The sequence below is a fragment of the Amphiprion ocellaris genome, chromosome 23, assembly GCF_022539595.1.
Source record: "Amphiprion ocellaris isolate individual 3 ecotype Okinawa chromosome 23, ASM2253959v1, whole genome shotgun sequence".
Classification (NCBI taxonomy): Eukaryota; Metazoa; Chordata; class Actinopteri; family Pomacentridae; genus Amphiprion; species Amphiprion ocellaris.
Window position 1 is genome coordinate 14,283,120 of NC_072788.1, and position 27,875 is coordinate 14,310,994.

The following is a 27,875-nucleotide window of genomic DNA, read 5'->3' on the forward strand; positions in this document are numbered from 1 at the left end:
AAAAGTATACCTTTTAGACACTTCAAAATATTGTTTGAAATGCCACAAAATGTTATTAACCTCTTCTAAAAATGGTATGTAATTGTTATAATTTCAGAAATGACTGTACTTTTGCCATAAATCCTAAAGTTGCACATGTTTAATAAAGTGTAATAGAGACGAATAATACTGGACATCAGTGATTGCATAATAATCATTTGGTCTTAAGTCATTCCTGATTTTGTCTTGTTGTAGGCTACTTTAGGATGATCACAGGCTCTGATCTGAACCAGAACACTCCAACACAAACAATGTAAATATCATGTAAAGCAAGGAATGAGATTCAGTATGCAAATTTTACTGGACAAACAATGTTCTTGTGCACAGTTTTTAGTCTTAGTAGGACATCTAGTGGTGGTTTGGTGTGAAAACACTACAGGTGAGCAGATTTACACCTGATATTCCAGTGTGACAGCATTACTTTTATTGTGGATTTCTCAGGATTTTTCAGTGGTTTGAAACCACAACACATGAAATAGAGCGAGACAGACAGAGAAATGCCTCTTAAAGCTAAACATAGAGCGTTTATGTGTGTCTATTTTTCAATATCTAAATAAGGAAATTAAGGTGGGGCATTTACAGGAAGAGAAAGTGAAACTAAGGTAAACAACTTGCAGCAGGCAGTTTAGTCAGGATAGTGGGGCAGAAAGACGTGCTCATGGAAAGTTGTCTTTTTACTTTAGGATTGTAGTTAAAATGGATGAATTCCAGCATTCATTGTATTTTGAGGCCAAAGATCTGACAGACAGAGAGAAGGAGAAGATCAGGAGATATTTCCAGAAGAGAAGAGAGTCTGGGGGAGGTGAATGTGGAAATATTGAAAATGTCAGAAGTAACATCTACAAAATCAGTTTCAAGGAAAAAGAAGGTAGGCAATAAGGTTCATTTTTGGAGAAGAGATTTTGCAGTTGTTTACACCACCAGTCAAAAGATTGGACACGTCTTCTCATTCAATGCTTTTTATTTATTTGTATTATTTTCTACATTGTAGATTAATACTGAGGATTAACACTTTTTCAACATAATTCCATATGTATTCTTTTATAGTTTTGATGTGTTCATTATTGATCTACAATGTATAAAATAAATAACAACCATTAAATGAGAAGGTGTGCCCAGACTTTGACTGGTAGCGTATGTGTCGACTTTTTGTGACTTTTGAATTTGTTGTTTTTACAGATCAGGAAAGGGTTTTGCAGAGAAAGTTTCATGTCGTATCTCTTCCTGACGGAGAGCAACATCTGACAGTAAGCCGGACCAGTTCACCACAGGCCCCTGATCAGCCTTCGACCAGCCAGTCTCAGGTGAATTTTATTTCCTTTTATCAGAGACTTGATTGGTTCCAGTAAACACCTACGTCACAGTGGACTGATGCTGCCAAGCCAGTTTTAAGGGATTCCTGAAAGCTTCCAGCAAAATTATTTAACTAATGTCACACAGCAAAACAGCTGATATACACACACACATTCAATATGCAGGCTGTTGTGATGATATTTCTCTAAAAAAAAAAACCCAGAAAACCAATTATTGTAAAATGTGCAACATGGACAAATATGAAGAACATCTAATAATCAAAATGTTACATATGTTACATGTATAGTGGGTCTCCTTCATTATATCTTTCACAGTTTATAGATAATTAAATGTGTATTTTTATAAGTTTTACAGCAGCATGAACTCATTAACATACTTGATGTTTTTCTTCTTTAGACAAGTACAAAAGTGAGCACGAAAGGTCTTGAGAAGATTTTCAACATAGACATTTTCCTCCTGTTTTACCTGAGAGACAACCCTAAAGCATCCAAACTACTAACCAAACAACTCTCTTCAATCGGCTGCACGGTGAAGCTAGATTTCGATGAGGAGGAGGCAGTGGTGATGGGGGATATTGAGAAGGGACCTGGAGGGGCTTTTGGTGGTGCTGCAGAGAAATGGGAGCTGCAAGTTGATCAGGTCTTTATGGGTCTCATTGAAAGCTACCTCTGCTATCATGTGTTGGATCCAAAACAAGTCAAAATGCTGCTGCATGATCCCTTCTTTGCGACTGATGATGTAAAAGTGTACAAGGAGAGTGGTTACGCCGTGGTTGTGGGAGAAGTTGATGTTGTGAAGGAGAAGATCGCAGCTCTGGAAAAAAGCCTGCCGATCCAGAAGAACCTGCCAGTTGTGGAGAAGCAGTTCAAACTGGTAGAAGAAGAGTTCAGTCGTGAAATGCGTGCACATTTTCCAGAGGTGACAATCTTCAGACAAAGTGGGATGATCACTTTGGAAGGCCTTGACAAGGAGGTGCAGTCAGCAGCTGCAAAACTTGATGAACTGATCAAGAAGATAAAAGAAAAGAGAGTTCAGGTCTCTACAGCTTTAATGACATTCCTAACATCCAGCGGTGCCATCTCCAAGTACCAGACCCGCTTCCAGCAGAGCCTCAGAAACCCTGTTTCCCTAGACGTGGGGTCCGATCTGGTTCTGTCCAGTTTGTCCTGTGATGCCCTGGAAGAGGCTGCAGCAGCTGTGTTAAGAGATGTGAATGTGGCCACTGTAGAGCTGCAGGGTGCTGCAGCTGTAGCTCCAGATCTGGACAGACTCAAAGAAATCCTGATCAAAGCTAAGAATGATGCAAACCTCAGCGAGCTCAAAGTGGATGTCAGCTTCATTCCAGGACCCAGTGGAACCACTAAAGTACAACTGGTGGGCTACAGTGACATTGTGAACGCGCTCAAAGAGGTTCTTTGTGACTACCATATGAATCAGGTAGTGACTCAGGAAGTGCTGAACCTGTCAAATCCTGAGCTGGTTGACTGTTTTGATAAAATCTTAGCCTTGATTAGCATGAAGCAGACAAAAGTGACCTTAAAAGCCTCACATTTTCCAAATCCTTGTGTGCTCTTGTCTGGTCCCCGTTGTCATGTTCAGGAGGCCAAGCAGGCTCTAATGGCTGCACTAGCCACTCTGACATCCAATACTTTAGTTCTAGATGGACCGGGGGCTCAGCGATATTTCCAAACAGGTGGTAAAGTGAGCAAGGAACTAGTAGAAACCTCCTGTCAGGTCGTCATCAGGGAACAGCAAGGTGTTCACTCACCAAATGTGCAAACCAGACAGGGAAGCATCGGCAGCCCAAGCAGCATCACGCCTTCCACAAGCCTCTCCAATACTGCTGGCACACCTGTGGTCAACAAAACAAACTTAAAGGTCACAATTGGAAACTTAGAAGATGAGCAGGTTTGAACATCTCTATTCTGCTCAACTATTCACAATCCATAAAGCCAAATGTAATCATAAAACAAGCAAAACTCACCTTCATATTTTTTCCCATTATGTCCACAGGTGAATGTGTTGGTGGTGCCCATGATTGGCAAGCAGCTGAACTCTACAAAAATGGGTTCATCTCTGTTGAATAAAGCTGGGAGCACACTCAAGGCAAAGTTTGACTCGGCAGCAGCAAACTGTGCCGTCGCCCCCGGTGACGTTCTGCAGGTTGACGGGCCTCCGTCTCTCGGCTGCTCCAAGATCTTCTTCGCCGAATGTTTGCCTTGGGATGGAGTCCGTGGAACGAGCCTGCAGGTAAAGTTAGATAAGAAAAAACACGTGTTCGTTTACTTTACACAATAACTTCAAAGGAATTGTACAAAGCAAGATGTAGTTTATAAAATAATATAAGAAAATGTGTAACTTCTGTTTTGTAGGCTCTCAATAATGGCCTGAAGAAGTGTTTGGACATCTGTGTTCAGAAGTGCTTTAGTTCTATGGCCTTCCCAGTCATCGGACCTGGAATTGTGTTAAAATTCCCATTGAGAGAAGCTGTTCAGGTGCTGACCGAGAACATTCGGCAGTTTGGACTATCTGCATCCTCTGGGTCTCTCTCCAACATCCACGTTGTCATTAAACCCGGCTATCCTGACTCAGAGGAGGTGACTACCAAGACTTGCCATGACTGGTTAGTAAATACATGCATGCATTCTTTCCTGTGTAATGCTGGAATTTTTCTATTTTTCTTTACAGTGCTACCATGAGGTCTTCAAACGTCTCAGCTCAAGTATGAATCAGGGAGGCCGAGGTAAACCACAGAGACACTCAGACTACTTTCATTAACTGACTGAATGTTACACAAAACTGAATTTCATTGTGGCGCTCTTCCTCTCAGCGATCTTCAGGTCCCTCACCAGTGACCTCGATGACATCACCATGACACTGATGGGCGGAGTTAAGCTACAGGTGGTGTTTGGCGACATCACTAATGAGACTACAGATGTTGTGGTGAACACGACCGACTTCAAAACTTTTGACCGGGGTAAGGAAGCGCTGAGGGGGCAAACAATGGTTGGAAGGAAGACCATGTTGGAGCTGGAAAGTTAGTCATTCGATATGGTCCTGATTTGGGTTTACAGTAAAATTTTGTAAACAAATATAAGATGGATTTCCATGAAATTAAGCACAGATATTAACAGTGAATCCTAATTACAGCACAAAATGAACACATATTGCCATGCCCAGTTTGCCAGCCCCTTAATTTTTCTACTATTTCCTTCATCAGATGAATTTCAGCACCCCTTAATACTTGCAAAGCTATTTTCATCACCTTATATGTACTGATATGACTAAGTGTTGACATGCTGACAAGCCATACTAAGAATAAATAGTGCCTTACAGTAGGATAGAATAATTATTCCAACCAAAATCGCAGTTTGAAACAGTTTGAAGTCTGAAACAGGAGTTAACACATTGCAAATGTTTGAATTTATGACATAAGAAGTGTGGCTTTTAAATGAAAAGACTAATCTTGTCTTCCAGTTGTATTTATTTCAGACTTCCAGGAGTTGTTGATGCGCATTGATCAGTGTATGCTTCATGGTTCAGGCACACACTGTGGTTCACAAGCTCAGTCTTGTTATTTAATAGCCATGCCTCATACATTTTGTAGCACACCTTAAATTGTCAGTAGTTTTGCAAATTCATGCCATCTGCCTTGTGTGAGTCGTGCTTTTGATGCTATCCCATGTGTGTTTACTGACCGAGTGCCTGTAACTTGGAATATCAAGCAGAACTATATAAAACTCAACCTAATTTTCTTGCTTAGGGCAATATAACGTTTATATTTCATTTGATCTTACCTCAAGCTGTTCTTGCTTTAGCTGATTCATTTGCTTCCAGATATGAAATACTCTAATTACACTCAATTGCTTTAATGTTTTACTAGTTTTATCTTCCAGTTGTTGTGTAGTCATTCTTTTTCAAGTTGCTCATTTGTGTGAATACGTTGTTTAGTTTTTTATTTGGTTACATTGTGAAGGTAAACAGAGAACAACAGATTGACTTTTAAAAAAAGTATATTGCAAATATAATGTCTTTCATAAAAATCACAATTCCATTTTACAAATTGTTCAATCCAGAGCAGAATATATTTAGATGATTTATTATAGAATGCAAAATAGAAGCTATGCAGGAGTCAGAGGAGCAAACAGCAGCCAAAAAAGCACAAGTGAGTCCGGCAGAGAATAAAGACTCAATGGCATACATCTATAAATGACTCAGGGACTGATAAGGAAATGGGAACATGTCAGGTGAGTCATGTGTGTGGAAGCAGGAAGACAGGCTGAGGACACCTAGTGGGTGGATGAGGCATTAATTACAAAACAGAGCTTTAACTGAAACTACAGCATGTAGAGTCTTGCTGGTATCTATTATAAGATGTCAACAACTATTCTGCAATTTGCTGCAACAACACAAGTAGTGTCAACAGGAGATTCAAATATATAAAAATCTCAAGTACAAAATCTGGTTCAGATGCTCATGGTTTGCATTTGTGTTTTTTTCCATTCACATCAGCCTCACAAAACTCTCAGTCTTGCATATCTTTATTCCACAGATGGCGTCTGTAAAGACATTTTAACCGTAGCTGGACCAGTGGTGGAGGCTAAGCTGAGGGCAGGTGAGAAAACAGGACTATCTGTACATTGTCAACCCACACACACACACACTTAGCTTCTTACTCATGTCCTGCATCTTTCTGTGAGTAGCAAATGTGAGCCGAGGAGAAGTTTTTGTTTCTGGGCCTGGACAGTTTCCCTGCAAAGATATTTTCCATGTGTGCGGACAACAGGATGCAGGACTTATTGAAGAACTTGTCGGGAGCATCATTTACTATTGTGAAACATGTGGATACAAGTCTGTTGCAATTCCTGCCATCTGTGCTGGTAAGTATATGGTAAGACCTTCTGTGTAGGTGAAACTCACACGCCTGAATGCGATTTTAATGATATTAATGGTAATGAAATGAAACTGTACAGGGGCTGGAAAGTTGGACCCTGGAGTTGTGGCGGATGCCATCCTCCGAGGGATCAAGGTTGAGATGTCCTCTGGTTCTATTCAAAGCCTTACCAACATCCGCCTCATCCTGATTAAGATCAATGTCTACTTGGCGTTTAAAGAGGAAGTAATGCAAACGTTCTCTGCTGTTGTTATGCAAAAAGGTGACAAGAATTTTCACAAGTGGCCTTGTTCTTTTATGGCTATTTCGGATTAAAAGCTCATTTTTTTGTGAGTTTTCACTGTTTAATTTCACCTGCCTTCCAGCACTATTGCCTCAGTTGCCTCAAGTACAGCAACAACAGCCACCACCCCCTGTGACAGCAGACCTGAACATGCTCCATACCAGCTCTGCAAGTCAGCAGTCTGTCTTCCTGTTCCTGGGTCTTAGCAGAAAAGATGTTGATGATGCCATGGAAAAGCTGAAGAACCTTTACCAGGCGCAGTGCTCCATTCATACAATCAGAAGGGAGGAGCTGACTAACCTCACCCATGACGACATGCAGTATCTGATGCACATGGTAGAGACTGAGGGTCTGTACGTGAAAAAGGATGCATCTGGCAGTTTAACAGTGAGCGGGCTGAAAGATGGGGTCAACCAGGCAAGGCAGATTGTTAATGAGGCTGTGCACAGCAACCTCAGGAAAGAGGTGAGAGTCAGGGAGGAGGAGGATTTGTACAGCCGTGTCACTTGGTGCATGCAGGGACATAATGGCAACTGGGAAAGACTCCCCAAAACGGCCAATCACCACCTGGAAAATAAGGATGTACTGACAGGAATAGTGGACGCACAGGGAATTACGTGGAAGGTGGATCTACAGAAAATGGAGGCCTCAACGTCAATAGTTGGACTGAAGAGGAAGCTGAAAAGACTGGAGAATGTGGAAGGTGAGAAGATGGTTCACAGTGATGTGACAACACGAGTCAAAGAGGTTTGAGGACAGTATTGTTGCTTGAGAATAAAAATGAATGAATGTATGTGATGATTTTGAATGCAATAATCACACAAAGAAACATTCTGTGGTAAAGATGAGGGTAAAAGTCATTAGCAGAGATGACAGTAAACCGTTCACCTCATGGTTCATTCAGTAGCAGCAGATTGTGTCCTCATTTGTCATGGAGATGCAGATGTTTTGATTATATTTTCCCATAGCACTTGACCATGATCATATTGGTTGGATTCTATCAGCAAATAAGTGGATTTTGATTTAATTTATTCTCATTAAATACCAACAATAAAGCTACTGCATAGAATATTTGCAGTAAATCATCAAACAAAGCTACAACAAAGGGTCCTACTGTGTATTTTTATTGTATATGAGGCCTTGTTGACTTACTTGACCAAATGACATATGGCTAATAGCTTTTTTCTGTCCTCAGACTTTGCTCTTCCCCTGTACTGGGACAGCATGACTGCTAATGAGGGTACAAAAGTGGTCACACTGGAGCCTTCCACTACAGAGTACCGGACAGTAAAGGAGGCCTTCAAAAGAACTGTCCCCAAAGCTGTCCTGAAGGTGGGTGGCTTTCTATTGAGAATGCATTGAATTGTCTTCAGATAAACTGCACAACGGTGCCTTCTATTTGCCATTTATACCATGTCTGTGCTACTATATGTATACTATAAAATGCTACACTATAAAACCTGAAAGAAAGTTGAAGGGGAGTTAGAGAAAGGACGGTAACCACATGAGGTTAAGCTTGGAGCTGTATGAGACTATTATCCCACTTGTCAGTATGATAACACAATGCATTCAGGACAGTAAAGTGTGTTGCCACTTATCAGGTACTTATAACACAGTCCTGAGATCCCTCCCCCCCAAAAAAGTTTACTCCCATAAACAGTTTGATACATTCCTCTCCAGACTGTTTTTTAACCATTCACACCGAGAAGCATGTGAGTCTTGGGTTGTTAATGGGCCATCAGCCTGCTGGGACTTTCCATGAGTAAGCTAGAACTGAGGAAACCTCTTGGATAAGACATGAAATGTTTTTAAAGTTAAAGTTAGTTTATTTATATAGCACATTTCAACAACAAGGTGATTCAAAGTGCTTCACAAGGACATTAAAACAGCAGATGAAAACACAATTATAAAAAGAAAGAAAACATTTATAAAATCATTAAGAAGGTCATTAAAATTTAAGGATACAGAAGAGTAAAAGAGACCCAGAAAGAAAAGTTCAGCTGTCTTTGGGTCAAGAACTTCTGATTATATGGCACGTATCATAATACTTCCTGTATATATTATATAAATGCATAGACTTGTTCTAAAAGTGTAATGAATGATGAGTTTAGATCAGGGGTCACCAACCTTTTTGAACCTGAGAGCAACTTCAAGGGTACTGAGTAGTATGAAGGGCACCTTGTTTGATAGAAACTTCCTCAATAGCAAACTTGCACCATCATCTTTAAACAATAATAATAATAATGAAAATAATATATAAAAAGACAGTCTGATCACATTTATGTTAATTATTCCTTACAATAATTATTAACGATTTCCACAACAATGACAGTAGGAAACACACACACACACACACACACACACACACACACACACACACACACACACACACACACACACACACACACACACACATATATATGGAAATCTGTTCCAATATTTAAAAGTCAGAGGCATCCCATCTCTGAAACTTTTGTAAATATCTTTCTTGGCAGTTTTGTATGAATCAGCATATTTGCAGCATTTTGTTCAAAATCACACCAGTTACATTTCTGTGCAAATTATCAATTCTAACATTTTTAGGAAATCATTAATTGTCATCAAATCATGCTTCATTTGTGCAAACCACTACCTTTGTAACATTTTTGAACAATTCATGAACTCTGTCCCATTTTTGTAGAAATTATCAGTTATGTAAGAAAAAAATCAACTCTTTCCCATTTTGAAATGAATCCTATCACATTAGTACTAAACACCAGCATTTTTCACCAGCATTGCAACATTTTTAACAGATCATAACAACAAATCATTACATGTTTTCAACAAATTATTTTTCACAATTTTGTGTAATGGCATGGTGTTTTGAATGACAACATGTTACCTCTTTCTTTGTCTGTAAATGTGTGTTAGTGTGAAGCCTGGCATTGCAGAGCTTATCATGTCTTACCTTTACCTTGCAGCTCACAGTTCAGATGGTTCAGTTTCCCAGTGATGTCCGTTAAAAATGCAAAAATCCACTCAGTGTCCTCAAGCAGCGAATGTCTTCCCCTTTGGATTGCATGAACTCTTTGATTACGGCCAACAGTGACAAAAAACGCTGCAAAACTGGTCCCCTGCTGATCCATGGGGTTTCTGTGTGTAGTAACAGGTCACCATATTCAGCTGACAGCTCCTCCAGCAGCACCTTCAATGTCCTGGTTGTTTGGCTTTGGAGCCATTTATGATCTTCACGACAGGAGTCATCACATGATCAAATCCAGCCACTTTTGTACATACATATGTCCTGCTGGTGAATGATGCAGTGGTAATGTAGGCCGCGTAGTAAATGTCTAAGCTGCCTTTAAGTCCCAGGCTTTCTCTGTCCGTAGTGCGCATACAGTCTATGTGCGCTAGCAGGTGGCTAGTTAGCATGGAAGCTTTGTAGCGGCTAACGTAGCGTCTCTCCACATTGTGCCGCTTTGCCGACGCAATAGTCGCCCCGCAAATAGGACACATACATTTATCTTTCACTGTCGTGAAAAAGAACTCTTCCTCCCAGTCATCGTGAAAATAGTGTTTTCTCTTTCACTTCTCTGTCATGTTTTGGGGGTAAAAACTACATCTAGCATCCCAAAGTGTCTGCGTCCGGACGCTTCAGAGTGACGTGTAGTTGAACATGCGCAGTGAACTTTGACTCAGACTGTCAAAGTTCATTTACATCGAAGACATTTAAAAAAAAAAAAAAATTATAACAAATATTGTAATTTAAAATCTGCATTAATGTAAGTATTTTTGATTTTCAAAGAACAGCAACTCCAATTTTTTTATAAGGAATTTCATGGTGACTAGTGTTATTTTTAGAACATGTGTTGTGGGCAACTGACATGGTCTCTGCGGGCAACCAGGCGCCCGCGGGCACCGTGTTGGCTACCCCCGGTTTAGATTGTTAGACTCATCTGTGGGAAGTTTGACAACTCGCTGTTTTCTTGATCTTTCTTTCAGATCCAGCGTTTGCAGAACGTACATTTGCGTCGCACTTATGAAGCACAGAAGAAGCATATTTCTGATAAGAACAGACAGCGGGGCGGAGCAAGGGAAATGCATCTGTACCACGGGACCACCAAGGACAACTGCGACTCTATCATGAAGACTGGGTTCAACAGGCGGTTTGCTGGACAAAATGGTAAAGATCTTTTGATGCACTCCTACAATTACTGAAATAAATAGAGCATTTTTGTGTTTGAAAAAAAAAAACACAGCTTCTGCTTAAGACAGTGGTGGAAAGAAGAACTAAAAATCTGACAAACTCATCAGAATATTATTTTATAGTCGTTGGTGTTTAATGTGTCACCATTAGCAGGCCTTCAGTTGAAAAGAGTTCCAAGTAGAAAACTTCCATGGAAGCACATTTCTCTCATAAATGATAAAATATATGAATAAATCAAAATAGGAAAATTTGTTTTCTGGACAATTATACAGACAAAGCAGGGATTTTATCAGAATACTGATGAGAACTCTGCGTAGAACAGTATAAAGCTGATACAGTGGGATGCAGGGGAGGAAGAACTTCATGCCATTAACTTCTACACTTGAATCAAATAGTCAGGCAAAGACCTAAAACTCTTTCTTATTTCTTGTTTTCAGCAACTGCATATGGTTGCGGAACCTACTTTGCCTTAAATGCCAGTTACTCAGCTGACCCCAGATACTCCAGGCCAGCTGATGATGGTTCTCAGTTAATGTTCGTGGCTCGAGTCCTGACTGGCTTCTACACTCAGGGCCACAACACCATGAGGGTGCCTCCACAGGTCGAAGGCAGCCAGGAGGATCATGACCGCTACGACAGTGTGGTGGATAGAATAGAATACCCATCCATGTATGTTGTGTTCCACGATAACCAAGCCTACCCAGACTACCTTATCACCTTCCAGTGACAGGGAGGGGAAGATGATAGAAAAAAATGCACCAAGCAAATCTGTCAGAAATACAGGAAATCTACTGATAATGTTTTGATTCTCAGTTGTTTACTTAAAACGAAATTATATATAGATATTTACATGTATGATGCAGGATTTTTAGGGATGAAATTAACTTGAAATGAGAACGGTATGACAATGAAAACAATCTGTGTCGTGTTCTTATAAAGAATCTGAGAATTATATCCCAGATTAATTCAATCAAGGAAGTTTTATGCACAAATTTAACTTTAGCTGCTTGAGTAGCTGCTGGGTGATCCCTCGAGGGATGAGGACTTTCACTGATGCACTTTGTCTCTGACTTTTTTTGACACTTCCTTGTTAATAAGTGATGAATGATATGGGGTTTGGTTGGAAAGCCATGAGCAAATCTACGCATTAATAAAGTTTCTGAAATCACTGATGGTGCCGTTGTGAAGTTGAAGATGGGGTTTCTAATGAAGTCAAAGTGTCAGGATGACATCTGAGTATAATTACAGACTCATACATGCACAGTTAGGAAACATGTCACAAAATTATGCAGGTGTTAATCCTTTATTTGGTCAATAGTAGCAAGAAACATTGACATTTCAACTGAATGATGGTTGCATTATGGAGGTAAATGTCAACATAAACAGCTAAAGTGTCAAAGGTAAAGTTGGATTAATCTGTATTTTGCATAACGTATAGTGAAAAAGAGACTCACTCGTATCCTCAGAGAACAATCACTCAACTCTGCAGATATACTGAGCTTTTTAGTAACCTTTGTCCAGTTGTTTTGGTTTTATGGCACATTTTTACAATTTGGTGCAGTCATTTTCAGGAAACACAGCTCTATTAGGCCCACTGTGCCAAATGAGATTCAGATAACGTAAGAAATTAACTGGTGACTATAATCAATCATTGGCATGTAAGCTAAGTCAAAATTGGGGCAAAAATTGGATTTTGGAGAATAAAGTTGCGATGTGATAATATATCAGGGCAGAAGTTGTGACTGTGATTGACTAATGCAGCTCTAAAATTAAAATGCTTTCCTATTTATTAACTTTTCAGCAAAAAATTGTCATCTTGTTCATGAATAAAATTCTGTAATTTCTTTGCATTTGATTGCCTGCTAAACTATTTATCTTTTCTCAGAGATTTTTATGAACTTGCTGCTTTTAAGTCTGTTGTCTCTGCAGTATTTTAAAACTATCACCACTGTTATTGTAAATGCTAAAGCTACTGCATGCCTGTTTTAAACCTACAGTTATATAAGTATGATAAAGGCCCATATTTAGGCTGAAGTATAGCTGAAGCTGAATGCTGGTGGACGTCAGTGATCCTGCAGGGATCCTCAGGCCTCGACGGTGAAAGTCGCCTGGCCGTGGACCTGCCTGAGAGCGGGACAGTCCAGAGTAGCGATCACCCGGGTTTCTCCAGCCCTGTGTGGGATGAAGAGCTCGGTCCAGGTCAGAGAGGAGCCGGCTGGGATCAGACTGAGAACAGCAGGATTTCAGTTAGATACTAGAGAGACTAAATAAATATTGAATCAATAAGTAGCAGCATTATATAACAAAGAGAACAAATTACATGATTATTAATGCATGAATCATTAACTCTCAGTTATATCAGAAATCTAATTATGCGTCTTATAATTAGCTGGAATTTGTTTTAAAAAAAAAAAAAAGGAATTTTGTTTATTTGTTAATAGTGAACAAAACAAATTGTAATTCAGCCTGTTTTAGTTATAGTAAATTATGGAGTCAATCATTATTTATGCAGGTACCCTTTATGCGGGCACCTACGGGGGTCATATAAATTTTTCCTATCTTATTGTTTTAATGTTAATATCTAAACAGACATTCTGATTATGATCTTAATAAATTATCTGCAGCCTGCATGGAAATGGAAATCTTTAACCTGGATGAATATAATAGCCGAATTATAATCTACTTTTTAATGTGCCTAAGCCTTTATAATATATTTTATACAACCACGCCGATTATTGTCTTCTGTGTGTAGCTCACCTGTAATATCTGTTCTTGGGCATCATGACCCCAGGCCCTTCCATGCGAATGTAGACGCCCTCCAGGCTGAAGCTGAAGGGGTTTGTAAACTCCACAGTCGCCATCATCTCTTCACTCACCTTGGCCACACCAGACACCTGAAGTACACATAAAACACACAAAAACAACCTCACAAATTCAGGCAACACAAAGTTTTCTTCATAAACAACTGTCTGCCAGACAGAACACAAGATGTAATGTTTTAAAGTTTTTTTTTTTTTTTTTAATTCGACACCATTTACAATGTTTATCATCCAGCTGAAGCCAACAAATTAGATTGATTGATAGTTGTAGAGAGATTTACAGTTAAAACATCATTTCAAACCTCAACGGTGAGTTTAGGATTGCGCAGGGTGACGACTTTCATCGCTGTGACGATCTGCCCGGTCTCTCGGATCTTCCCGGTGACAATAAAGTGAAGGTTTGCCTGTTCCACCAGATGTTTCATGTACTTCTTTGACTCGACCATCACCGTCTCCTTAACAGCTGCAAAAAGCAAACAACCATCCCTCCAATGACTTTTTTATTTGACGAGTTTTTCCTTTAAGGCACATAACTGCGGTGAATTCAGTGTAGAGTTACTTTGAAATAGTTCATTTCTCGTGGCCTCCTCTTCATGCTCCACCTGTTACTCACTTTTTTGGGGGCCAAGATTCACTGTGGGGGTCCTGAACAGGAACTCAGAACTGGTGACTCCGGTGTAATACACCACACTTCCGTTGATGTAGACGTCGGCGGTGCGTTGCTCGTCGCTGCGGTTTATGAACTCCAGGTTCAGCTCGAAGTCATCACCAATGCTGATCTCCAGGGTTGGCAGGACCAGATCCACATCCGCCAGGGCAGGGTCGGACTTCTCTCGTTTACAACCGTACTCCTCCGCTTTTTCCAGGGCAGTCCGCTCCTCTGTACTGCCTGGATAAAAATATACTAGTGTGTTTGTAGATTTCTGATAAAATAATACCGACATTGTTATTACTTGTTGACAGGTTTTGCCTTTTCTAGTCTTCAAAGACTCCATAGATTTGCAGATGTTGCACATTTTCTTTACTTGAGATGAAAGAATGATCAGTCTCCCAGTGACAAATCTTTGCCAAGGGTGTGGTAAATGAAGCACTAGAATTTAAAGCTCAAACTACCAACTTTGAATAAATCCAAGCCAGCACAAATGGAGCTGATTCCCAGACCATAAGGTGCACAACCCCCCGCCCTTAAAACACTGTCTAATCTGGCAGCCATAGTGGGACACATAGTAATTTGGTGCCAGAAAACATTCAAAAGTCCTCATGTAGTTTGCTATTTCACTTTTGTACAAAATGAAAATAAAACATTAATGTAGAGACTGACTGAGCAAGGTAATCCATCAAAGTAATTACGAAGCCTTTTATTGTGTTTCTGCTGAAGTGCCTCATTTTTTGTTTTCATTTTGACATTGTGTCAAGGTCGCTGTATTCATGTTTGTACACTTTATGCATTGCAGTTGTGATGGCTGATTCATTTTAAAACTACTCTTTTTAAATGTATAGTGGCAGATTTTAATTTGAAACACACAAGTCTGTGAATTGCTGCAGTGAAAACGGCTCTGCTGCTTCCTAAAACACTCAGACTTGCGTTGCAGTTGTTGTAGTCACCGACCTTCAGAGAACTTGTACTGATTGGTGATGTCACGTCGGGTCACGTCTCCGGGAGATTTGGTCAAAACCATGCGGCCGACATGAGTCCGGTTCACTTTGACTGGCTCCATGGTGCCGTCTTTACTCCGGGAATAGAACACCACGTCGCTGTTGACCTGCAGGGAGAAAGACGGAGAAACTGTAAGAAACACTGGGCTGGATCTTTTGGTTGGTAACAAAACGTGACAACAGAGGAGTCACTAAAGTTGGTAAAGACCTCCTCCAGTAAAAATCAAGTTTTTTTTAACCTGTAAACATGCCCATATGTGTTTTTCTATATACTAGAAGACACATCGTAAGTAAAATAAGCAGTTAATCACATCTGAGCATGTACTGTCTCCTGGCTCCCATATTTTAGAAAGCATACACTTGCAGGGTGTGGGTTTTTGTTTGATTGCCTTTCTTTTGTAAGTGAGCTGGTGTGCTTGAGCTGCAGCGATCTGCAAGTTCTAGAGTAAGCAGCACATTTTACATTTTATATCAAAGCCATTTTAAGGCATGAAAGGATTACTTCATTGGGAGAAACATACATTTGTAACTTTAATTAATGACTGGAGGAGAACTTTGAATACAAGCATTTTTAAAGGAACTGATACATGAGACACTCACCTCAGCAAACACAAAGGCAGCATCAAATGGATAGCAAATCTGTCCATGTTTGATGGCCTGGACTGATGCAGGTCCACATCTGTACATACCTTTATGGAAAATGGAGAGGAAAATCAAGTAATTCAGTAAGAATGATTCCCTTTTACCATTTATTATAAATATACATGACTGCATATTATAATTATTAGTATTATTTACCATCACTGGTCTCCTGCGGTGTTGCATCCACAACCTGCCAGCCTCCAAAACCAGGAGGAAGGTCTGGTCTGGACATGTAGCACTCATTCCAGCAGTGATAGTTCCTGACAAAACATTTTAAACATAATTAGACAGAGAGTATAATAAAAATCCTTCTATGTTACAAACATAAACGCATGAGAGCAGAGTTTTCTATTAGAGAGAATAACTGTCTTTGGTGTGGACTTTGGCCTTTAGAAAGATTTCCAAAAACAAAGAAAAAGCTACACCACACTAAGAAGAAAGGAAAACAAAGAGAGCATAATATGGCTCATGAATGATGGAAGGCGTAGTACCAGATAGAGTCCCTGGTACGGTTTCGGTCAATCCTGCCATTCTCATCCAAGATTATGTCGGTCTTCAGGTTTCCATCGTTGTCATGAGCAGAATAGAAGTTGGTGACGACCCGGGATGGGATGCCCAGACAGCGCAGGACTAGAACACAGAGGCAGAACAGGAGCTTCTCAACTAAACTGAGGCACAACATGGGCTGAAAGCTTCGAAAAGGTGCTTCTATCCTTCTTTTCCTATGAAACGAAGTCAGCTATTTTTGTGTGATAGACAATTTAAGCAATTCAGACTTATACTGAATGATTAGATAGTTAGTTAGAGAACCCTGGTTATTTTTTTTTCTATCACCTTATAGCTTCTTATTCTCATCTTTCCTCAACATTATCAATCTTTCCACTGAGGTCTGAGGCAAAAAAATCAAAAATCAAAGATGGTTTAAAAGAAAGGATAAAACATTTAAAAACTGCTTAGATCCAGTCAGTATCTCACAGGTGTTGAAGACAGCGGCGTAGACCCAGCACTGAGCGTAGCAGATGGGCATCTTGCTGCTGGTGTAGCTGAGCAGGATGTCAGTGCTGCCGGTCCAGGAAGTGGGCGCCACTCCGTAGGTGTAGTCACCGCTCCAGTTCCCCACCAGCACACCTTCATCGTCACGAGAGTTCAGCTGGATAGAAAAACACCAGATTTGAGATGTTTGTTTCAGCAAAGTGGATTACAAATATCCTAAAAACTCAAGGATGCAAGGATGAACATGTTTTCTTTTTTTTCTCACCATGGCAGATGCCTTTCTGGTCACCTTGATGGGGTCTCCTCTGTTGGTGATGGGCATCTCAGATCGGTCCATGATGTACAGACATGCATCCAGGACACCATAGTTGAACTAGGAGAAAACAAAGTTTAGTCATAATTGATGAAGAAGTCTTGAAAGGCCTCAATCTGTTTTTCTTCTACCTGTCCATAGTTCCAGTCTCTCTCAGCCACGTCGTCATAGGCGCCATGATAGATGATCCCCATCTCAGTCATCACACACTCCTTCCTCTCTTTCTCATCATTCAGAAACACAGCATCATCTGAAGGACGACAACAAGTCAGATCAAACAAAAGACAAACAAATGTTCCAGATCAGGACTCAAACAGACTCAAAACTGCATGCATACCTGCCGCCCAGGGATTGAAGAGGATGTAGAGGTCTCGGCTGTTGTCCCGCTTGGTCCTGCGGATGCCGTGAGGCGTCAACACGGCGACGTACATGTGGTACTTGCCCACAATGCAGTTGGCCGCAGGGGTGATGCCCATGGTGACCACGTTGTCGGAGGTATTTGTGATGCGACCCTCCCAGGTGCTCTGACGCTCCTTTGTGGGGAAGACAGGAATGTAGGTGCCTTTGCTGTACTGAGGGCTGGAACCTGAACAGGAAGGAGATTTACGTAAATTTTGTTCTAAAAAAAAAAAAAAAAACACATCCTGTAGCCATGATACTGCAGATATATGAAAATAGCTGGTCTATTAAATTTTGTTTATAAAAGAGTCAAAAAGTAACTCAGCAAGACTGAGTAGCTGAGGAACCACATGTCTGACTTGTAGAACGTGTAGCCAGACTATCATGTGAAAGTACATCTGACTTCTCAATAACAACAACAAAATAGATTCACACCATTTTCCCAAATATAGTGGTGTCCAGTATATTCACTGGCAAGGAAACATCCATGCATACACTATTGTTCAAAAGTTTGGGGTCACTTAGAAATGTCCTCATTTTTTAAAGAAAAGCATTTTTTTTCTATGAAGACAACAGCAAATTAATCAGAAATACAGTCTAGACATTGTTAATGTGGTAAATGACTATTCAGATTTTTAATGGAATATCTCCATAGGGGTACAGAGGAACATTTCCAGCAACCATCACTCCTGTGTTCTAATGCTACATTGTGTTAGCTAATGGTGTTGAAAGGCTAACTGATTCTTAGAAAATCCTTGTGCAATTATGTTAGCACATGAATAAAAGTGTGAGTTTACATGGAAAACAAGGAATTGCCTGGGTGACCCCAAATTTTTGAGCAGTAGTGCATAAGAAGTAACATCTAAAAATCATGGAAATGAGTAAGAAATTTCTCAGAAGGTCTTTTACCTTCTTAAAGTATTTCTTTTTTAAAATATGATTTTCACTATATGGGAATTCAATATAATACTGAGACTGGAAGAAAAGGCAAGAACATATGTTAACCAGCTCCCAGATAAACCCTGTACATACTGCAGAAGTACTGCAGAGTTTGCTGACATCAAATTGTGTAGCACTACTTTAATGCTACTTTACAATTTATTCACTGTCTGATCCCAAGGACTTAAAAAAAAAATCTCTGCAGAATCAAGAGCAATAAATTAAGTTGCAGTCAGTGTGGCTCACCGATGACAAACTCCACAGCGAACTTGTCTTCAGCAGGTTTGTAGGGACGATTGAAGGTGATCTTGACCTGGAACTCTTGTCCTCGACGGACGATCAGATAGTCCGAGTTGAACAGCATGGTGTGGTGACCCATCTTGTTGCTTTCATCCGGCCTCTTCATCATGTCCACGTCCCAGATGTCCAGATACTCTGCATGGACGGAGAAAGACGCAGATGGAAATCAGAGTTTATCATCGTTTGCAAATCATTTTCATTACTGATTTATGTCCGAACTTTTCCTGCTGCAAGAGGACAGTGCTAATGCAGTTTTAATACTTGCATAATAGAAAATGAGAGAGACAGTGGTAGAAAAAATTAAAATGCGCTCCTATATGTGCAATAAAATCCAATGCTTTGAAAAATCATTGCTTGAAATAGAAAAGGTTTGTTCTGAAAAAGCTATTTTCAATGATTAAACCCAGAGATAAACTTAAAATATAATTTAAAAAAAAAAAAGGTGGCATATTGTGAAAATAACAGCAAATATTTGTAAAATACTGAAAAGTGTTATTTAATGATTGAATATTTAAAGAGATTTAAAAATAAATGGTTTGTGAGATGTCAGAGATTTTTTTATAGTGCAGGGTTTCAATTATATTTTTAATGAGCACAATTTGGGTTCTGTTCTTAAAACATCTGTGGTTTGTAAGTAGAAGCACGTGGTCAACAGTTCGTTTGTGGTTGTTGAAATTCCAGTCACTGTATTCATACATTCCTGCAACATCTGGATATCTTTCAGTGTGCAGCTCTCCGACTAAAGTCCAGACTGCAGCGTAGTGACAGGCTGCAGGAAACGAGCACAGTTTATCCTGTTTGGACGTCATTCACGTGTCAGTCATGTGCAAAGTTCACTGGAAGCTGTGTGTGACTGACAGCAAACGGACATTATCTTCTCCAACAGAGACACACTGTCACATCTGTTTTCTGAAACAAACAGTAATGTTTTTTTGTTTTTTTTATATATCTTGTATGCATAATTCAATGCACATGTATTTTCATATATCATATTTTTCATACATAAGCAGACAGAGTGCCACAACACTCCTCCCTCACCAGTCAGAGGTGGAAATCCTCTCGGGCCCGGTGCACCAAAGTATTCAATCTCAGGGACGTCCGTTGAGCTCGAGTTGGAGCTGTCGACTGGAACTGTGGTGCGACCACGACTTGTCATCTTGGGACGAGGTCCGGTGGGAGGAGGGGGAGCAGGAGAAGGGGTCGGGGTGACACTTTGATCAGACATGGTGGTGATAGTTCAGGGTGTGCGATTCCTTGCAGAACTAGGGGAGAAGAAAGCATAAATATGTCATTTTTTAAAAAAAAATATTGGCTACATAATGTCTGCATTGCTCTCAGTATAAGACATAATTTTTGGATACAAAATAAAATGCTATGGTAACTGTTTCTAGTAAAATGCAACCTTGATCTTCATGCCCTGTCTTAACCATGCTTGTACAATAGTTTGAGCTGGCGTAATTCATCTATTCAGCTCCGAGAGACTGCATTCAAAAAGAGTATGAGTCTCTGTCTTTGTCTTTTACATCAAAAAGAAATCATTTAAAAAATTAAAGTGTGAAAGAATATTAAATTAATAAAGAAAAGTTTGAGTGACAAGACTTCCCACGTGTCGTGACAAATGCAGCAGCAGTTTCTTCTCTATTACAAGTGGTTTGTTTGTGTGCTTGTGGGGTGGGTGGAGGGGAGGTAACAGTCAGGCAGACAGGAACATACAAACTTTAAACTAAATTTAATTGCAAATTGTGCACCTTTCCCTTTGCAGTAGCAACTATTGCTACTTTGCAGATTTTTTAGAGATGCTTTTAAACACAACAAATATTTTATAAAATACAATGCATTGCTTTCCATTGTTGCAGGCAGCAACATAGAATTGTCTTACAGAAAACAAGTGTGTCTATTATGTAGACTGAAATCAAACACAACTTTGCGGACTAGTCACATGGTTCTGTATGGCACAATTGGGTAACAGCTGCAAGGTTGGTGGTTCAGTTTCTGCGATTTCAATTAAAATGAAAAAAAAAAATGATGTTCTAGGAAAAAGAAACAGAAGGGAAACAGTCTAGTCTAGGATGTTGAAAACAGTTTTATCTCATTGAAGATAGCTGGGATATCAGTATCAGGTCAGTGAAAAGTAATTAGCAGTAATTTATACAGGTAGGCGTGGCCTCATACATGAGCTGTCTCTGTGGGCCAATCACATCGCTGTGTATCCAGATTTCGGGGCCAAACACATTCTCTCATGTCCAGAATTCCCCCAAATCACCGGACCAATCAATGTCCGGCATGTCCAGAATTCACCCAACGACCAATGCGAGGGCGAGTCAGAGGTCAACCTCGGCGACCAATGACAGCTCGAGCCTGCTGACCTTGTGACACAGACCAACGGCTGTCCCGCCCCATGGTCCCGCCCCCTTCCGGTAGGAAAGTCCCTGAAGGTAAGATGACATTATCTTTATTGTGTTTTTAATAAGCTACGCCGCAGACACCATAGTAACTACAAGAAAGAAACTACGGTAACATCCTTTGGTTATGACAGCGGCCCGCTACCTGTTTCTCACTCTCATTTTTAATTGTTGTGAAAGGTTCATATATTACTGTTATCTTTAGGGTTACATTAGCACAGAGTTTTGGGAGATGAAGAGTTGGTGTCCTGTTTCCAATCAGGTTTGGCCCTCTGAGGCAGGAAACAGACCAGCACCACGCCAGAATAAGTGGAATGATCTGTATCTGAAGGTACCTTTGGACAGAATAATCAGCAATAATTGGGCAGTTAATAGGGGTAAAACTAATGTAGCTCATTATGTGGGATACATTCTTATGATACACTTAACTTGTATTATAGATTGAGAAATGTCCATTCTTTCTTTGAAGAGACACAGACATGTAGCTGTGGTTTCCATACAAAGGTGTCAGCGGTCTTTGATTAAATTAATACCTGCAGGTGTTGTATTCTGTATCAATAAACTCCTTTTTCTTTCTGGACTTGTAGCCTTCTAGCTCTGTCCCTCTACCATTTTGTGGGGCACCATGACCAGGTCCCTCAGCAGCATCGTCTCCACAGACACCAGGGCACCCAGAAACGTATGGACAGACACCTCGGAGGCCACCACCAGCTACTGCTAGAACTGTGAGTTTCTTTTCAGGGTGTTCTTAGCGTCAAGAGATCATTTCTTGTATGTATCTGTCATAGTAATGTAATTAATACACGCATTTTACAAGTTAATAGCAAATGAAAGTGGGTGTAGTTTAAACACGGACTGAAAAATGAGACCACGCCCCCCGCCCCTTTTTATGTGCCAGCTGTCTCTGTGGCGCAATCGGTTAGCGCGTTCGGCTGTTAACCGAAAGGTTGGTGGTTCAAGCCCACCCAGGGACGTTTTGTGTTTAAATAACTACTTCATATTAAAGAGGAATTATATTGTCTTTGAAATTATGGTTAAGGATGAGAGAAACTTGAAATCAAAGCATCATTGAAGTAACTCAGAATGAATAACAAACACCAGCATTAGAATTATGCACTTCTTTTTACATCGAATCAACTACCTGAAAAGTTCAAGTGCACCAGTGGGTGTTCTGTGTTTCACGATTTACAGGTTTAAAAAAATCCTGAGCAAAAATTATGTTTGTGAAACAAGAACAGAAGAATAACAGGGGACATGTGTGAAACTGTTTTATCCTATCAAGAATGACCAAAATATTACTACCAGTGACGCAGGGGACGTTTTATGCTTAAATAACGTTATTATCTCTCCTCTGAAGCTTTTCAGTTGTTGCAGGAAATAGGATAAAGAGATAACTTGTTGCTTTCAACTGTTGTAATAAAATAATTTATACTTGTGTTTACTATGCTTGATTACAAATATAGGTGGGCGTGGATTAACCACGAGGCCACGCCCACTCAAACACAGGATGTCGGTGTCTCTGTGGCGCAATCGGTTAGCGCGTTCGGCTGTTAACCGAAAGGTTGGTGGTTCGAGCCCACCCAGGGACGTTTTGTGCTTAAATAACTATTTAGTATCACAATCAAGTGTTGTATTAACAACTATCAGACAACTATTGAAACTGTAACTTAATATTAACAAAATAGCAACAACAATATGCAGAGCCATGGCTTTTACAAGCCTGCAGAAGCACATAAAGCTTTCAAAATTCCCCAAAATTAATTGAATAACTTCAGGAAAATTGAAATAATAGCAAATGCTAGTGTAGGTGGGATGTGAAGATCTTAACATCCTAAAGAGATAACTTGTTGCATTCAACTGTTGTAATAAAATAATTTATACCTGTGTTTACTACACTTGATCACAATATAGGTGGGCGAGGATTAAACACGAGGCCACGCCCACTCGAGTACATGTCAAGGCTGTCTCTGTGGCGCAATCGGTTAGCGCGTTCGGCTGTTAACCGAAAGGTTGGTGGTTCAAGCCCACCCAGAGACGTTTTGTGCTTAAACATAGGATAAATTACTACTCACAAAAAGGAACCACTTGTCTTTGACAAACTTGAAGAGAAATGTAACTGCAGTGTGAATATAGTTGCAGGTTTTCAAAACCTAGAGCAACATCATATTTGGGAAACACATAAAGAGTAACAGTTACTTGCTGTATGCACCTGTAAGGGTAAAGTCATACATGTATTTTTTACAAGCTGTTTGCAAGTACAGATGGCCATGTAATGAAACACAAGGCCACACCCACCCAGTTTCAGGGTTAGCACCTGTCTCTGTGGTGCAATTAACGCAAGAATTATGTTCAAGACCACAGAGCGCAGGATGTTTAAAATAGTTTTCCCTTATTGAGGATGGCTGGGACACCAATGTTCAGGTTAGGAGGTATAAAGTAAGATGTTCTTAGCAACAAGAGATAAGTTCCATTAATACATATGTTACAAATTAAAGATATGACCAGTGTCACAGAAAGAATAAGAAGTATCATTGTTAGTGTAATGATTTTGTTTTCAAAAACAATGATGTCACTAATATATGGTTAAAAACTTAAAGATGAGCGTAATATGAAATCCGTGGCCACGCCCCCTCCTTGCTAGTCATAGCTGTCTCTGTGGCGCAATCGGTTAGCGCGTTCGGCTGTTAACCGAAAGGTCGGTGGTTCGAGCCCACCCAGGGACGTTTTGTGTTTAAATAACTACTTCATATTAAAGGTCATGCACTTAAAATAGCCTCCCCACTTCTCTGAAGCCATTCAGTTGTTAAAAGTTCGCTGTACAGGATGGTATTCTAATTGTATGAAACAAGAAGACTGGTGTCAGATTCATCTGCTGAAAGTGGAAAATTTCACTGGACTCACTTAAAAACTTCAAAGAGTTCTGTTCACATATTAGTCACCAAATGTGTGTATCTCATGACCTTTCCACAGTAAACAGAACAAACACAACAGAAAACTGACCAGGCAATTAATTAATCTATTAAGTGTGCCCTTGAAAATGACTACGAATTATTTAATTTTAAGTGAGATAACCGCTGAAACTGACACATTTAAAAAACAAAATAACAGTAACACCATGCAGAACCATGGCTTCTAGAAGGAAGCGTACCAAGCTTTCAAGATTCCAAAAACTGAATCTGAAATTGAATGATTTAAGGAAACAGCAATAAATAGCAAGTTCTGTTATGGCTTTGACATCGGTCCCTACCCCCATATAGCCCACGCCCCCTTTCAGCAGACCTCATCTGTCTCTGTGGCGCAATCGGTTAGCGCGTTCGGCTGTTAACCGAAAGGTTGGTGGTTCAAGCCCACCCAGGGACGTTTTGTGCTTGAAAAAGTATTACTGTGGGAAAAATAACATCTTTCTCAGACAGTTAAAGGTCAGAAACATGTAGCAGAATGATAAGAGCACAGGTCCTTCAGTTCATAACATAGTTAAACATGCACTACCGGTAGTGTAAGTGGGACCCTGTTTATGATGAGTCATTTAGGCTATACTGGACTTCATTTTACCATGAAATCCTTTTCCTGCCTGCTGGTCTGTCTGCGTCCTGCAGAATCTATCTCTGCCATTGGTGGTTCAGGTGTAAACAGAGCTTCCACTGTGCTAAATGATGACTCAAGCAGCCAAACATCGTCCCAAACTTTCCTCCTTGTCCAGCACACACCCACATTATGCAACAGTGGGTCCTACTCTTGGGCAAGTGTTTGTGCCACAAACTTGACATACTGTGCACGTTGCTAGCATCTTATGAAAACAGTTGCCATGTATTTAATGGTTAAATCAGCCTTACCACATACTTATGTAATCATAGTAGCAACCAAAGGGCTTTCTGGTCTGCAGTGTTGGAAGTAGACTTTAGGTAGACCCAGTGTGGACTGAAGGGTTGATGTAATTTTAGTTCTGTTTCATGTTTCATGGATTTAGTGAGTCACACAGAGTAGAGTACACCGACGGTCTTTGTTTACATGGCTTTAGCGTATTCACAACTAGGGCTAAGTTTGAATCAGCAAGTATTTTTAGTCACCAAATTGGTCATTGGAGTTTTAGTTTTTGAATTTATTGTTGTCCCATTTACAGACTCTGTAAGAATATTTTACTAACTTCAGTGAACCATGAATGGAAATAACTTGTCTGGAACACAAGGGGTGGCACTGTTTCCAAATTTCCACTTTAAAACTGGCACTACTGGTATTTTTTGAAGGTACCCTACTATTATCATGACCATGTAAATTAAAACAGTTGTAGATTATTTATTATTAATTTATCAATATATCTGTTATAATTTCATGCAGTTATTTTCCAAGTTAAAGGCAAAAAGTCAGGCTTAAAAGGCGACAGTTAATTGTTTCTAATTATTTTTGTCAGGTGACACTCTTTACTTTTCCTTTAATTGTCTACTTTTACTACTTAAGCAACCACTATTGCTCACACAAGCACTATATGGCACTTGTTGGTTATATAACAAACTATTACTACAGTTATTTATATATATATTCAACATATTTTGCAACATATTCACATTCTTACTGGTGGGTCTATTTTTAAGGATCATTCTCCACAAATATAGACATTGCTAAAAACTAAAGTTCATGTCTTTTTGTTTTTTTAAATCTAGATTTAGGTCATGTTTGGGGGCGTTGGATCAAAGTTAAGCTAAGTACAAAGTATTATCCTCCAAATGATGTCAAGTATTATTTTCTATTATTCAATCTGATAGTTATTGACAATGCATTACATTAAAAGATCAATTCAACAAAGTAACAAGTAACCATAATTGTCAGAAAAATATAGTGAAGTAAAAAGTACGAAGTTGTACTACCTCAGAAACTTGGTGGCGTAGAAGTGGGGGAAAAAATCTGAAACGGTAAGTAAAGAACCAGTACCAAAACTGGGTTAGTAAATAGTTACAACATAGTTGTTACTTTTTGCCTTTTTTTTTTTTTTTTAAGGTATGCTTATTAAATGACCTATGCACAGACACATGTTTAACACAACTTTGGCAGCTGCTGACACAGGAAAAAACCTCTACACAGGTAGCAGTCAGGGAGGCTTTGCACTCACCATAAAACCCTCTGCAAAGAACTATAAACTTCTCAGTAAAAACGCTGCTTAAGTAGACCAAGTCTTGAATATATGTACTATTCATTCACAGAGCAGCATCTCCTGTAGAAATTAGTGATCAAACAATCATTTACTTCAAAGTAAGAAATTTTTACATTTGGAAAACATAGTCATAACCCTTCTGCTATTTGTCCCCTTGTTACTGTAATTACTAATCATACTCATAAATAGGTTATGAAAATCTTGTCTGTGTGAGAGGCTGAAAATGCAGTACAACAATGCAACAAAAGTGGAAGAAAATGCATCAAAAACAGTCATGAAATGTCTACAATGTGCATGGCATATAGTCATGCACATAGTTCTGGGCGATATGGAAAAAATCATATATCACGATATGGATTATTTTACATCACGATAACGATATACGTTGACGATATACCACAACAAAGTATGTTTTCAGTTATTCTCTGAAAAGTTTGACAAAAATTTCATTGCTTACTTTCCTCCATGAAACTTCAACCTGTTGCTAGGGCTGGACCCGAATATCCGAATATTTGGTCCCCATGGTGGTATGCGGATATTAATTTTGAGATCCGAATATTCGCCCCCTCCTACCTCCACCCCCACCCCCCCGTGGGGCGTTACGAACCGAGCCGAAAATTCGGCTCTTTCCTTCATTAGCTCACCGCCTCTGGCCTCACGGACCGAACCGAATATTCAAGTCATTCCTTCGTCCGTCCGTCAAATTCCTCCCCCCACCCCCGTTAAGGAGGGGACCGAATATCCGGAGCCCAGAAACTGCTATTCGGGTCAGCCCTACCTGTTGCGCGTCCATCGCTCAGCACTCATGAGTTAAGTAACGGAAAGCATGTCGCAAACCCGAGAATTAAAGAACGTAAAGCAGCGTCATGTCGCAAAAACCACAAGACGGAGTTTCTTTGCGAAAAATCTCTTTTTTATTCTTTATTTTCACGTATATAAACTTAGAGTATGCATAGTGACAAGAAAACACAAATACAATCTTCGCAGGCTATTTAATGATAAATTTGCTGTAATAATTGATAAATTAGGTTAGAAACGATAGAAACGATAGAAGAGAAATGGCACAATAGACACTTTTCTATCGTTCTCACGATATGTATCGTCATATCGCCCAGCACTACATGCACATAAAGCTTTGTTTGAGTTACTCAGAGCCTCCTGTGAAGATTGCACAAGCACCACAGAACTTTTTAAATGACTCTCAGATGCATCAGACATTTCATTTGCATTTTCGCATCTGGAATGTATAAAAGGCAGTTACCAAACTCTTAAGGAATTTTGTGCAGTAGAACTGTTGCACCAAAGCAGAGCTTTAGCTTCCATTTAGGATTTGTTTCTATAAAATAGGTGTAAATGCAGAGTGGACGCACCTCAGCTGAAGTTGTAGAAAAAAGTTGCTGCTGGTTGGAGTCGGTCTGCTGCTGCTGCTGCTGCTGCTGCTCCGTCCAGGAGCCTCCTGCTTCTACTTATATACCCCCAGGAGGCAAGGAAGAGCTCCACATGTGTGTGTATTTGTGTGTTTGTGTGTCTAAGACCTTTGTAGAGAAGCA

At 39.9% G+C, this 27,875-nt stretch overlaps 3 protein-coding genes and 5 non-coding genes across 9 annotated transcripts in view; 6 read left to right on the forward strand and 2 right to left on the reverse strand.

The window, feature by feature from the left end:
• LOC111580213 (interleukin-8-like) overlaps nt 1-3,475 on the reverse strand; it is a 38,970-nt gene extending 35,495 nt beyond the window's left edge. The window contains exons 1-2 of the mRNA XM_035956087.2: nt 3,338-3,475; nt 3,122-3,205 (exon numbers count right to left, since the gene is read on the reverse strand). The gene's annotated coding sequence lies outside the window, so the exon portion shown is untranslated. The remainder of the gene's footprint in view (nt 1-3,121; nt 3,206-3,337) is intronic.
• parp142.2 (poly(ADP-ribose) polymerase family member 14-related sequence 2.2) lies at nt 622-11,884 on the forward strand. Its single transcript, XM_023287830.3, has 14 exons — nt 622-907; nt 1,219-1,343; nt 1,750-3,261; nt 3,367-3,603; nt 3,726-3,950; nt 4,042-4,096; nt 4,184-4,330; nt 5,906-5,968; nt 6,057-6,233; nt 6,327-6,509; nt 6,613-7,233; nt 7,726-7,862; nt 10,512-10,692; nt 11,154-11,884. Exons 1-14 carry the CDS (start codon nt 736-738, stop codon nt 11,441-11,443), a joined length of 4,125 nt encoding a protein of 1,374 aa, XP_023143598.2. The 5' UTR covers nt 622-735; the 3' UTR covers nt 11,444-11,884.
• A 116-nt stretch (nt 11,885-12,000) lies between these two features.
• Nucleotides 12,001-27,860, reverse strand: f13a1b (coagulation factor XIII, A1 polypeptide b). 2 transcript variants are annotated; one of them, XM_035956084.2, is made up of 16 exons: nt 27,696-27,814; nt 26,042-26,078; nt 19,816-20,039; nt 18,724-18,912; nt 17,477-17,725; nt 17,271-17,389; nt 17,092-17,199; nt 16,809-16,983; nt 16,325-16,463; nt 15,990-16,093; nt 15,792-15,880; nt 15,145-15,298; nt 14,149-14,424; nt 13,838-13,998; nt 13,474-13,610; nt 12,001-12,942 (listed from the first exon to the last, which is right to left on the reverse strand). In XM_035956084.2, the coding sequence occupies exons 3-16, from the start codon at nt 20,000-20,002 to the stop codon at nt 12,801-12,803; spliced, it is 2,229 nt and encodes a 742-aa protein (XP_035811977.2). In that variant the 5' UTR covers nt 20,003-20,039; nt 26,042-26,078; nt 27,696-27,814; the 3' UTR covers nt 12,001-12,800. The 2 variants fall into 2 exon arrangements, with proteins under 2 accessions (XP_035811977.2, XP_023143601.2); XM_023287833.3 differs by lacking the exon at nt 26,042-26,078 and having other exon boundaries at nt 27,696-27,860.
• On the forward strand, nt 22,080-22,153 carry trnan-guu (transfer RNA asparagine (anticodon GUU)). Its single transcript has one exon. It is a non-coding gene; the product is annotated as a tRNA-Asn (tRNA).
• trnan-guu (transfer RNA asparagine (anticodon GUU)) lies at nt 22,695-22,768 on the forward strand. Its single transcript has one exon. It is a non-coding gene; the product is annotated as a tRNA-Asn (tRNA).
• Nucleotides 23,143-23,216, forward strand: trnan-guu (transfer RNA asparagine (anticodon GUU)). The gene has a single exon. It is a non-coding gene; the product is annotated as a tRNA-Asn (tRNA).
• Nucleotides 23,829-23,902, forward strand: trnan-guu (transfer RNA asparagine (anticodon GUU)). The gene has a single exon. It is a non-coding gene; the product is annotated as a tRNA-Asn (tRNA).
• trnan-guu (transfer RNA asparagine (anticodon GUU)) lies at nt 24,466-24,539 on the forward strand. Its single transcript has one exon. It is a non-coding gene; the product is annotated as a tRNA-Asn (tRNA).
• Nucleotides 27,861-27,875: the final 15 nt, after the last annotated feature.

What these genes read in the sequence shown, in the direction of transcription:
- parp142.2 (XM_023287830.3), top strand. Translation starts at nt 736, where the DNA reads ATGGATGAATTCCAGCATTCATTGTATTTTGAGGCCAAAGATCTGACA. An exon ending in TCCCCAAAGCTGTCCTGAAG is followed by an intron (nt 7,863 to 10,511) that starts GTGGGTGGCTTT and finishes TCTTTCTTTCAG; the next exon opens with ATCCAGCGTTTGCAGAACGT. An exon ending in GCGGTTTGCTGGACAAAATG is followed by an intron (nt 10,693 to 11,153) that starts GTAAAGATCTTT and finishes TCTTGTTTTCAG; the next exon opens with CAACTGCATATGGTTGCGGA.
- f13a1b (XM_023287833.3), bottom strand. Translation starts at nt 20,002, where the DNA reads ATGTCTGATCAAAGTGTCACCCCGACCCCTTCTCCTGCTCCCCCTCCT. An exon ending in CGCCGCTGTCTTCAACACCT is followed by an intron (nt 16,464 to 16,808) that starts GTGAGATACTGA and finishes TCTGTGTTCTAG; the next exon opens with TCCTGCGCTGTCTGGGCATC. An exon ending in ATCCTAAACTCACCGTTGAG is followed by an intron (nt 13,611 to 13,837) that starts GTTTGAAATGAT and finishes TGTGTACTTCAG; the next exon opens with GTGTCTGGTGTGGCCAAGGT.